The sequence below is a fragment of the Chondrus crispus genome, genomic scaffold (genome assembly GCF_000350225.1).
Source record: "Chondrus crispus Stackhouse genomic scaffold, scaffold_190, whole genome shotgun sequence".
Lineage (NCBI taxonomy): Eukaryota > Rhodophyta > Florideophyceae > Gigartinales > Gigartinaceae > Chondrus > Chondrus crispus.
Window position 1 is genome coordinate 177,858 of NW_005179076.1, and position 12,566 is coordinate 190,423.

A 12,566-nucleotide genomic window follows, 5' to 3' on the forward strand; every position below is an offset into this window, starting at 1 on the left:
GGCCGCCCCGCACGTGGCCGCCACTTGTCACCGCGGCGCCGCCCCCGTGCGCCAATGGCAACGCGTGCGGGAGCGCACGAACACACATACACAAACACACAGACAGACAGACACGGAAATTAGTATTCGCGGGGAATTAGTATACGCGGGGATCGGCGCTCGGATAGATCCCAAAATTGTTCTATTCGATTTCGGAAAGCGATAGAATTGCGCGGTGGGGTTGAAAATTGTGAGCGGAAATTCTATTGATCAAATAGATGTGCGCGGTGGGGTTGCTCTTAGAGTCTGCTGTTGTTGCCATTGACCCTGTCTCTCATGCCTAGCTTCTAGAAAAGCTCGTTTTGCGGACCTCAAGTGCGATAAGGCATTGCTCACATCGCACTCCACACCCAGACTCTCCAAAGACCCAAACAACCTTGCTAGCACTACAGCACTCGGTACGGCCCGCCTCTCCGTAATTTCACACTCGTCTTCTGCCACAGAATCACCCATCATGGCATCACTGGCAGACTGATTCTGTAGCTCTCCACCATAATGTATTGAATCGCAAGCATCACTAATAGAAGCTTCTGCCACAAGCTCATTAGTCTCGATCTGAATCCATTCCTCCACATCTTTCCTGCGGAATTCTGCAGTTTCTGCAAGGCCGTCTTCTGGCACCAGGCTCAGTCGGAGAAACCCTACTACACTATCCACCATATATTTATCAATTTCTGTTTCATTTCGACCAACTTTCCGACCTGCAGCAGATGCCCAACCTCGATTTTCTGTGCAATCGTAAGGCGCGTACGCTTCGCTTTGGCGATCTTTTCAGGATTCATGTTAGGGTCTTTGAGTGAGGTGCTATCACGTCACCAAGTGAGCTGAGGCGCATGAGGAGTGGCCGATGACGACGTCGTGCATGACACGTGGCAGAACCTGTGTCTGCCGGTTTTGGCGGCACTAATTCGGGGGTGGCAATAATGAAAGCGGCACTATTGCGCGTCACCCCCCCCTCTGTAATGATAAACAGCCACTCTTCCACTGGCGCAAAATTATCTCTGAGTTCTGAACAGACCCATCATCGGCACATCATGTGTGAAACGTTCCATGGAAGCTTGGCGGTAACCGCATGGGCAGCTCAGCGCGTGCGACCTCAGTCATAGTGCGAGCGTCCAGAACGAGTAAGGCAGAGCTATCCTTCAGGTTGTCCAATGCCAGCACGACAAGACAGCCCGCATCCACTTCAATACCATTCGGGTCTGGGACAAAAATGGGTTCTCCCAAAGTCTGTTGCGGTGCAACATAAGACTTGACGATTCCGGTGTCTACATCCACTTTTCAATACTACCGTTAAACTGCTCCCGCCGTTATTGGAAAGACCGTACACATATTGGCATGCTCCTTCCCGTATTCTTGGCGAGACTGCAGCGAACTCCAAGGCTATATCCATCAGCACCCGAGATGATGCCTTTGGCATAGAGGTCGAGTATCGGGCGCCGTCATCAGCTATGTTGGGGAGTGTGGATCGCACGGGTATGGCGTGGGCTATGTCGCCTCCCCGCACTATATTTTCTATTCGGAGGTCTTGCAGAATTTTGCAATCGTTGAGCAAGGACAGATCAATCATGACATGGCCGTCCTGCTATAGCTGATGGCACGAGGGTGCACTATTGACGGGTACCTACTGTACCTAGATCAAATCGCGCACGTGTGCTCTCACAGGTAGAATTTGGTTTCACAGTTTTTTGCCGCGTGGCATCTCGCATTCAGTGCAGGGAAAAGATTGGAATGAGGACAAGTGAGGAATACTGTACGTGAAGCTATTCCACACTACCCTTCAACAGATTATTGAAACTACTCATTTGCACGTCCGGTAGAGAACAGACAGATCGCAGTCAGACACTCTTTCCGAGATGAAAGAAAGCATCAATTTGTTTGGTAAAGAGTCTTGGCGTGTATGTCGTCACCCGTGTAGATCCTTTTCATACAACAGGAGCTTCATGCGTATTACACCGAAGTTCTCTGTGCAGTTTGCACGTGAAAGCCGGGTAACGCATGCGTATCCCAAACATGGTCACTACATGTCGGAATGAACTGAAGTGATCAGATAGTCTGAAGCTCACTGCTAATTTGCGGATAGGTTTCAATGCTTTTGATCTTCCTGTCGTTCTGCATCTTGCAGTCTGTTACTGACAATCGGCCGCACATGAGTTGACCGTCTTCTGAAATTTGGTGTCCTCGATAGAACTATAGCCTCCTTTTTACTGCCCACTGCGCAGTACTATTGCTATTCGTCAAGGACGACTGTTGTGCATGGTTATGCACCAGATATGGTGTACCGTATTCTAAGGGAAATAATCCTCATTCTCGCCGTCACTCGTCGATTCGCTGGAATCCACGGGTGCGGTAGTGTCACATGTTGATCTACTGAACTTGGTGGCACATGCACGTCGTAGATCGTTCTCATCCTGTCCTTTATCACGGTCATCCTGTGAAAAGTACGCCCGCCCAAGTTCAATAAACCACACCCTCCAGATCACTACTCCCTTCTTATCCATCTCTCGTCTCACCCTCATGTTCCGCGTGCCGATGTCCATGTGTCGCAATCCAGTCTCGTGAAGCTCTTTAAGTGCTTCGTGCGCCGCTTGTGTTAGCAATTCACTATCTCTGCTGTCAAGCACAACATTCCCACACCTCAACACTTCATTGAGCCCGTTTTCGTTCGTTTCCATGCTCAAAGATTCTCCCACATGCTCTGTCACAACCACTGTGTCCGTTTCCGGTTCCTTCCAAAGCGCCACTACACGCGGTAACACCGTCCCCAACAAGTGTGGACATGTATCCGCGACTTCTTCGTATACCCCAGCCTCGTTCACGATCATATCTAATCCTTCTTGGCTAGCGCAGTTCCAGTACTTCACGGCTACTTCCATGTCACCATTCCAGCTCCGCAACACCGTCGAGTGCCCGTCCGTCGTGATGATGTCATCTGAAGCCTCCATTAAACGGCGGATCAGTTCTGGCTGATATAACTGTGCTGCATCTTGTTCAAAAAATGCGCTGTCCTGGGTTTTCGGACGCTTATGTCTGTTCTGGATACATGCTGCCGTATTTGCAGCTTTCGTCCCACTACGACCAGATGTCGCCTCAGTGACACGAGAGCCCAGCCCTCTTGTTATCATCTCGGGTTTCAAAACGTTGCGACTACTTTCATTGGTCCCAGAGCTTTCACGCGGGTTCTTCCTCAGGCGAGTCTTCTGAAAATCATTGAACGCTGCTTGCAATTCATCGCTGCTGTTGGAGCTTGTCTCACATTCGCGGAGCATCGCGATGATGGCATGAAACGAGGATTCGTCCGCGTTACATTTGTAAAACCTGGAAACCTCAACCTGCAGTTTCCATCCGCTCCTCCCGCTGTGCGCTCCAACCTTCATGAAGATGGTGTCGTTGTGGTTTGTTAAGAAGACGCACCCATTCTTCGTGTGCATGGCGTGTATCAAAGCCTGCGACATCATGCTGACGTACCAGCTCTTCCCCTCTTCTTTGTATCCGTCATTGTGCGTGGCGGCAACATGTCCTGAAGAATTCTCCTGGACGGGAGTTGGAGTGAGTGGAATTGATGGCCGCTTCAGATCTCCTACCACCAGAATGATTTGTTCTTGATTCTTGTTCTTACTTTCCGAAAACATAAAGCCTGGAGACCGACGAAATACCAAATCAATCGGTGGCGACCCACCATAGCGGAACAAAGACGATGGTATGCGCTCGTTGTGACCAGCGGTAACCAATGTTTGCTTGTGGTCGAGCTTTTCGTAAACACGAGCCACAGAACAAGAAGCATTCGAAACAATATGCAACGTATCAGTCTCTGTGGGTACGATGTAACTCTCTGTCAATTGCTGTCTAGCTCCAATGAACATTGCCCCAACCTCCAATCTCTCGGTTTCGGGGAGGGAAGCGATAAGAATCTTGGAGTCCCTGCATGCAGCTTTTACCTTGTCGTCAAAGTCGGACCAAGCGATGAATCTTGTCCGTTCAAGTAAAATCTCAATCATAGTGTGCCCGGTGCTCGAATGCCCCGTGTAGACGGATGAGACGAGCAGAGGAGTCGGCGGAAGCTGCAAGTTGGCAAAGCAGTTCTCATTCTGTTCTCTAGACCAAGAGCGTAATGTGTCATTTATGGGGGGGCACGGATACGCCATACCCAAGAAAGAACTCTGAAAGCAATATTTCGTCCAGAACTGTCACTTGGGTGATCCTCAGAACGTTCACGGGATCAGGCCTGTCTTAAAAAGGCGGACAAACGTCTACCCGCGTATGTCCGCTTCTGCCCTTGCGCCCGCTCCGTTGAACACGGATCGTTGTTCATAAGTCAATAGATTTGGGTAGATCCAAAAAGAAGCGCACATCGCTGGTTCCAAGGCGCGAGAGCAGCCCTGCTTATTCCAATTGCGTATAAATTCAGCTCTGCTGGGGAGCCGGTGCGAAAAACGGTGAGATACTACAGGGGGGTACCCTATTTAGTGCTACCCCGTGTAGCGTGATAAAATAGGCACTAAATCGGGTTTGGCACAAGAACGGTAACTTAACAAGAAGACTGAATATAGTATTTAACTATGGAAACCCGTCAAGGTCGTCTGTTTCTGCTTCTTCTATGGCTTGAGAGCCTCAAATATGATGCGTCTAGCCTTGCGCAAATGTGAAGACGCATCAGGTAGCGAGAGAGCTACCGCTGCCGCCTCTAATTTTGAGAACTCATTCGCTGCTTCGATCAAAGAGAGAGAACGAGCCTGACTAGCATTAGAAATCTCCTCCATCACTGTATCTGTATGCTCTGCTTCAGTTCGCCCAGATGAAACACACCTAGACCCATCCATTTCCTCCATAATTCTCTCCACCTCTTCTAGAGCTTCTGTTTCCATGGCCTCTCTGACTTCACTTGAATCCTCTACCATATCCCAACCATTAATATTACTTTCATTTAACGTAGCAATATCAGCGGCATCCCTTTGGTCATTAACATTGCTCACATTTGCATTTTTTGCCTGGAGAGATAGGCCCGACATATCTGTGTGCGAGCAACGCATTTGTGCCTATCGGAACTGTAACGGACACAGAAAATCTACCAGTTTTCATATCTTAGTACCAAGCAGAGTGGTGCCCTGTAGCCCGCTGGATGGGCCCGGGGGGCACTTGTTTATCATACCTTTTGGTGTAGAGCCGTTAGAGTAGCACTAAACCGGGACATACACTATATATAGAGGCACTAAATCGGGTACCCCCCTGTATAATGAAACGGGGCAGCAGCAAAGAGGTGTTTACAGCGGATGCTGTCTTTGACTACTGTAATGCTTGAGACTGAACTCCAGAGTGTGAGGGCCGTTCCTAACGAAGAGAACGGTGTGCTAGCACGCGAGGGCCAAAACCCGCACACTGGGATCGGGAGCCGTTGACGGCTGACGTCAGCAGCTTGCCATTGTCCACGAACCAGGCCTCGGTGGACTTCACCAAGTTCACGTCGTCATCGGTAATATTCAACTCAATCATGTTCTCCGGAGATAACAAAACCACGCTGTACGAGGTCTTGAATCCACGGTCCTTGAAGCCAGCTGGGGCCCACTCGTCGTCACCCAAGTCTACTATTTCAACCGGCGTGTAAATGCTCCCCGGATCGTATCCAGTCGGGTCGAATCCGCCCGCTAATACCTCCTTAGAATCCGACCCGAATTCTACGAGAAGGTCGGCGGCTGTAAGAGCTAGAGTCACTAGTAGTATCAGCCACTTGAAGTTGGGGTCTCGGGAGTCCTCCTCTGAGACTAATGAGCTCCGAGTAAACTTCCGAGTAGTAAGTTGGGCCTGCTCGCCCGAACCTAGCCGGGACCCGGCCCGATATGCTACGCTTGCTGACCACAACCTAGACAATACGGTTGTGATGAGCAAGCTTATGAATGAAAACCTGACCATGTTCCACGTTGGGACCCCTATAGTCAGTTCCGGAATCACTGCGCGCGCGTGAGAGAGTGAAGAAGGTGAGAGTTGTTTGAAATCAGGTTGCGGTTCGACTCTCGCTGCTTATCTACTGTCTGGTACTGTTAATAGAAAGGGCTTCTCGGCTCCTTCATGGCGGCGATGTCGTGCAGACGCTTTTTTCCAGCAGACTACTGTATTCATAGGTTGGTGAACATGACCATGTTGGCGAAGAGACGTTTCAGACACTCTCAAGTCTTGTTCACGCTTGAAAGGCTACCAATAACAAGTACAGTCCAGTACAGTTTTCAGGCGGTCAGACATAGCCTGCTCCGGGCGCTACGAAAAAGGCAGTTCAGGGTTTTGCTCTATTCACGCGTGCGCAATTTCACCTCGCATGCGATGAGGGAAAGGTGGGTGCAAGGCAAAAAGTCAATCAGCACAAGATGCTGGGGCGCCGCTCCCTTTTCTTTTTCTCGCTGTCTCTGCTACGCTCTCGCCCTTCAAAATCCCGCTGGCCTCTGCGCGCATCGCTTGTAAATCGCTGCTGTCCCCTCTCCATCGCTGCTGCACGTCCTTTCGCCCAGACGCTTTTTTTCGCTCTAGTTCCCTAGCCAATATCTCTCGCTGTGCTGTGGCGTTCCTTCCGCTCTTCCCCGCGATTCTCCACGCTGGTCGCATTTGCTGACATCGCTTCGAATTGCTTGTTTTCTGCGTCCTTTCGCGGTCGGGTGTAGACCTCGGTATGATGATCAACCTTAACGTCAGCGCTCGTGCCGACAGTCGACATTGGAGTTGTTGCCAGCAATGCATGTTCGGTTCCGATTCCCCGATCTCGTTTCACGACAGTACAGTACAAAACTGACAACAATGCATGCTGTATTCGGACATTGACGAGCTACTGTAAAGCTTTAAATGTATCTGCCTGGACCCGTGCGGTCTGTGGAGATCCCTGTGGTCGCAACGTTTGAGACGGGCCGCTGTCGTCTTGATGTCAAGTGTCAACACGGCCTAAGGCCGTGTTTACATCCCTCAGATCATTTCGCTACTCGTTACAGCACAGTATTGTAACGAAAATCGTAACATTACACGAATTTGGTTTGACAACCATTGGTACTAAAACGAAATGCTACGGCCCTCTCCGATGTCGTCAAGTGCATCGGACCGCATCTCGAGGGCCAGAAAATCTCTCGTTACATGTTTCACTCGAAGCGCCAACACCCTGGTTTTCTTTTTAGTCACACAGTACCCTTGAAGGGTAGTGGTCGGATAACTTGGGAGGGATGCGTTCTGTTTCCATCGGGGGTGGCGGAGGCTCGTTGAAGTCGAAGTGAAAGTCCCCGGTCGGAACGCGTAGTGCGGCCAGTTGGGCCACTGCTCTTACATTGGGCTGGAAGTGAAGCAACACTACAGAAGTAAAGAGGCCCCCGGCGCGTAACAAAACCTTGTAACATGAGCGTACCACGTGGTCTTGCCTTTTTTGCTTCGGACAGTGTTACGCTCGCCATTTTTGCTACCCAGTAGTTTGGGTATGACAGACCGCACACGTGTAGAGATGACAAAAGCAGCATAAATAGGAAACTGTGGAAGGCGAGACTAAAGAAAGGAGGAGCATCGTTCCCACAGGTTATGAGCCCATACGCCCACGACAGCGATCAAATCCTCACCACCCCCTACCACCTTTCCCCAGCCACCACGGCTTCCTCCACCACTAACCGACTCCGCCGCTTACAACGCCGCACAGCACAAGCCGAAGCAACCGCAGAAATACAAGAGCTACTCCGCCTAGCTAACCTCAATCAATCAGACGACCACTGCCCACTCGACTCAACAAAGAACGCCATGGACAACCACAGCAGCAAGATCCAGCTCGCAACCCTCGACCCTGACAATCATAACACTTAGAGCCTTGCTCTCCGTGCACAAGCAGCGGCTATGGGAGCTCAAGCACATATCACCACCAATCCTCCTCCCCCGACAGATCCCGCCGCCCTAAACACACACATCAGACACAAAAGCACAATATTGGCTTCAATCCTCGCCTCTGTTCCCCAATCGATCCTTAAACTCCTCATCGAACCCGATTCCAACCCAACTCCCCACGATCTCATCCAAGACATCCACAAACACCTGGACACAAACACTTCCGAAGACCACAAGTTCTTGAAATCACACGCAGAATCCACCATCCTAACCCCTGACATGTCGATCACTGACTACTTCACAGCCCACAAAGCCATCCGATCAAAAATGATCGCATCTAGATTCTCTGATATTGGTGATCAATCTACCACGGCTGAGTTTCTGATAGACGGTATGCGTCACCACCCCACCACCGCTGAAATCGGCAGACAACTACTCAGCTTAAACCCCAAGACGATCAAAGATTATTTGCATAAGTATATGCGAATCCGAAACTACAATGCCTTCACTCGCAAATACCCGGACTCCCACCTCTGGGAAACAGCACACAACGATGAATTGGACAATCTCGACAAAAACGGAACTATCAAATGGATTCCAACCGAGCAACTCCCGGATATCGCAGACCTCATCCCGTTAATGATGACCTACCGATATAAACGGTCAGATGATGGAAGCATCAGAACGCGAAAAGCACGATGCGCAGCACGCGGCGACCGCATGACTCCACACAAACACTACGATCCATTACAAACCACGTCATACATGGCTGAGAAGGCAACCATACGCACAGTAATCGCCATCTCAGCCGCCTTCAACCAGCCCTCAGAAACGTTCGATATCACCGCCGCCTACCTGCACGAAAAATATAACCACGATCAACCAGTCCACATCAGACAGCACCCAAACTTCAACGGATCCTACAAGCATCCCGGCAAACAAGGCATCTTAATCGGCAACTTGTATGGGACCCCACCTGCCGCCCACACCTACCTCACCCAGCTCACCCTTTTCCTCACATCGAAAGGCTACACCCAATCACACCATGATCCCTGTATGTTCTTCAAACTAACACACAACACAAACGTCATATTCACAGTGAGTATGGACGACTTGTTTGCCACGGCCTCCAACCAAACACTCCTCAACGATCTCTACTCCATCCTCGCCACCAAGTACCAACTCAAGCGCTTTCACGACCCCACGATGTTGCTAAACTGGCGTCTTCAGCGCAACTTTGATGTAAGCATGCACATCTCCCAGCCTCACACAATCAAAGCTATCCTCACCAAACTTGATCTCACCGAATGCAATCCAAAACCCACACCTTATATGGTCAACAAAAACAAGCTTAACACCCGAACTTCAACGCCGCTCCCCGCCAAACAGCACGCTCTATACAGGCAAATCATCGGAGATTTACATTATGTCGCCGACTCGACAAGACCAGACATCTATCATGCAACAAACTGTTGTCTACGTCCATGCATAGCCCCTCACAGCATGACTGGTCGGGTCTGAAGCGTTTGATGAGATACCTCAAGCACACCATGTCACAGGGAATCCACTACTCCAACAATAACACCCCATTGCAAACCTACGCTGACGCGGACTTCGCAAACACTGCCGATCGCAAATCATACTCAGGAATCGTACACACATTAGGTCGCTCTCCAATTGACTGATCATCAAAGAAACAATCCGTCATCGCGCTATCCACGTGCGAATCCGAGTACATTGCGGCAACATGTGCAGTGCAGCAAACTGCATGGCTACGCAGAGTTCTACAGGACCTTCAGCTTTTCAGCGACGACCCCACTCCTCTGCACGTCGATAATCAAGCGGCCATCCAAGTCGCCCAAAACACAGCACCGACCAAAAAGCGCAAATACATCGACATCAAGCACCACTATATCCACGACCATATCAAGAAGGGAAGCATCGTCATCCGGTACATACCCACCCAACATCAGCTCGCCGACCTCTTCACGAAGCCACTCCATGGCCAGCGGTTCACAGAACTCACGCGCAAGCTCAATATCATCGCTCCCACCCCCCAGCATCGCGCAGTACTGGCGAGAGGGGGGCTGACAGACCGCACACACAACACCCATCACTCGCCAATACTGCCTGCAATGCAACTCTGACAGACCGCACACGTGTAGAGATGACAAAAGCAGCATAAATAGGAAACTGTGGAAGGCGAGAATAAAGAAAGGAGGAGCATCGTTCCCACAGGGTACAAGTGAAAACAAGATGTCGTAACGTAACGAGTACAGTAGCAACTTTATTTGAATACAGATGTACAGTACCCTTCGAAGGGTACAGTACCCAGTTGGTACTGTACCCTTGGGTACTGTACTACCAACGGTACTGTAGTCGTGCACTCTACCTCCGCCGGTCTCGGCCGCAGGCTGGCCACGTCGTGTGCTTGAGCTCATCCTACTGCAGTACAGTGTAACATTCTTGGAATGTCGTCCGACATTGTTGTACAGTATCCAAACATTCGATCATGTCAATTTGCATTGCTGCCTTCAACGACCCTGGTATCCTAGTACCCTTCGAAGGGTACTAACAAATGCCGGTGAAGGCTTGGCGTTTCCGCGGAACAGCTGAACACCATCAGTACTGCTCGGGGCACTCTTATGACCGAGAAGAAACGCAGCCAGAGCGAAAACTAACCGATTCCTGAACAAACCTAGCTTATTAGCGCTTGTCGAGACCTTCGAACTGCGGACGTACTTCTCTCCTGGTTTACCTACCGGACAGTGTTGTGCTTCTGCTTCACTATGACGACAGCAGAAGCTTCAGAAGGGGCGTCATGCTTGGAGTCCCAAGATGAACAAGCGCAGGGATCTGACACAAATGCCTCCGAAGAGCGAGCTACCGGGCCCCAGAACCAAACGCAACCTCCTGCAGAAGATATACCATCTACGACACGAGAGCGATTCATGGTCAACAGAATTATTTATCTTGGAATGATATCCTTTGTCAGTCCATTCATAAACTTTGCCTTACATTGGGAGGGGGTGAAGAGCATGGGCATCACTTTCGGTCTGATGTTGTGGCTTATGTTTGGTGTGATGTGGTGTGGAGGGTTTGCGGGTGTGATGGGTCCGATGTTTACCTTTTTTGCTACCGTAGTCCAACAGCTGGACGTCATTCCTGCCTTGGGCTCTTCGCTCTGGACCGTCATAAGTACTTTTGTTATGGTTGCTGTTGTGCGAGATCCTTTCCCGGCTTTTCTTCACAATCTTCCGCTATTCAGTCTAGCGATTGCCAACGCCGCTCTGCTTGGACTTCAAGTTCCCCGTGATTTTTCGAATCGGGCGTCTCATGCCACGTCTCTTGCCGATTCCCGTGCCATCGGGCAAGTTATGGGTTTTGTTGCATACAGATTTCGAGAAGGCAAACTCGAATGCGTAACTTCTCGTGGATCAGAAATTCGACACTGGTGTTTCACTTTTCATGCTATGTCCACTCCAGACCAAGCAAAGGAAGTTCATAACGGTATAGTTGAGAATGGATACTCGTTTATTAATGGTCGTAACTTGAATCTGTTCAGAGATGTGTTCATTGCCTGGAGGCGTCAAGCACAATCGGTTGTTGAACGAGTAAACCGTCGTCGAATCTTCTGTCTCGCCGGCCTCCTATGCGAATCGGTGGCTGTTATTGTTGTAATCTCGCTGATTGGGAATATACAGGGTTCAGGTTCAAACATGTTCGGCTCATTTGAAACAGCTTCTAGCACTTCCGGCATTCCGTATTTTACATCACCGCTGGAGTTCTCACTTCTACAAGTTGTTTTGTCTGTGATTGTAATATGCTTCAGCGACTACTTGTACATCCTCGTTAATATAAGCCGCTCAGTAACTTGCGAGACCGAAGTGCGTGCGATCATGTTGCATTGTGTTTCGTCACGGTGGTTCAATTGGGCCGGTAGCGATTATAGCTACTTGGAGAACGGCAGAAGGCTTCGCGGACTAAATATTCATTTCGATGAAGCGTCCATCCCGGTGAAAGAACTACCACTACTAGGTTTCTTCGGTGACCAAGACGAGAGTGAGCGGTGCAATGCGACGATTCTGACAAATGCTGCAAACTCCAAGCAGATCTTGATACGCCGTGTTGGTGAATCGTTGCTTCGTGCAAGCTTGTACAATGGTGAGGCCGACCGACAGACCTTGCTAAATGAGAAACTTGAAAATATAGCAATAGAAGTAAGCGACCGTATCGTGTAATGACAACTTCTTTGAGTCATAAGGAACCTTGAGTTTCTTGTGTTTTCGTAAAATTGAATAAAAACGTCGCACCTCACGCATTGAATCCATCGCATTCAGGATCAGCTATCGTTTACTAAAATAATATGCTCAACACAAGACTGATACGAATATTACTTCATATCTTGTGAGGTTCCTATCAACACCTTAAACAAATTTATCAACAAAAGTCAGTCCTGTTGACAGACCAGTTGAGTGTATAAATGGTGTGACAGGAAAGATCGTGCTTTGATTTGAGGTTGTTATTATATAGCTTATCCTTATCCAGCAACGAAAGAAAAGAACTTGTGCACATCGCGTCAGGCAATCTCACTTGAAAATTTTTACTCGCCACTTGAAGACATCAATCTACTGCGGAGCACGTGCCGAAACAACCGTTTTCTTTGCGGACACAATCGCAGGCATGCGGCTATC

The 12,566-nt window shown here is 49.6% G+C and overlaps 2 protein-coding genes; one reads left to right on the top strand and one right to left on the bottom strand.

The window, feature by feature from the left end:
• Positions 1-2,220: 2,220 nt before the first annotated feature.
• Positions 2,221-4,184, bottom strand: CHC_T00003480001 (hypothetical protein). XM_005715010.1 is given in 2 exon segments: positions 2,221-2,327; positions 2,328-4,184. The coding sequence occupies 1 exon segment, from the start codon at positions 4,182-4,184 to the stop codon at positions 2,328-2,330; it is 1,857 nt and encodes a 618-aa protein (XP_005715067.1). The 3' UTR covers positions 2,221-2,327.
• A 6,807-nt stretch (positions 4,185-10,991) lies between these two features.
• On the top strand, positions 10,992-12,113 carry CHC_T00003481001 (hypothetical protein). The gene has a single exon (XM_005715011.1). It carries the CDS (start codon positions 10,992-10,994, stop codon positions 12,111-12,113), a length of 1,122 nt encoding a protein of 373 aa, XP_005715068.1.
• Positions 12,114-12,566: the final 453 nt, after the last annotated feature.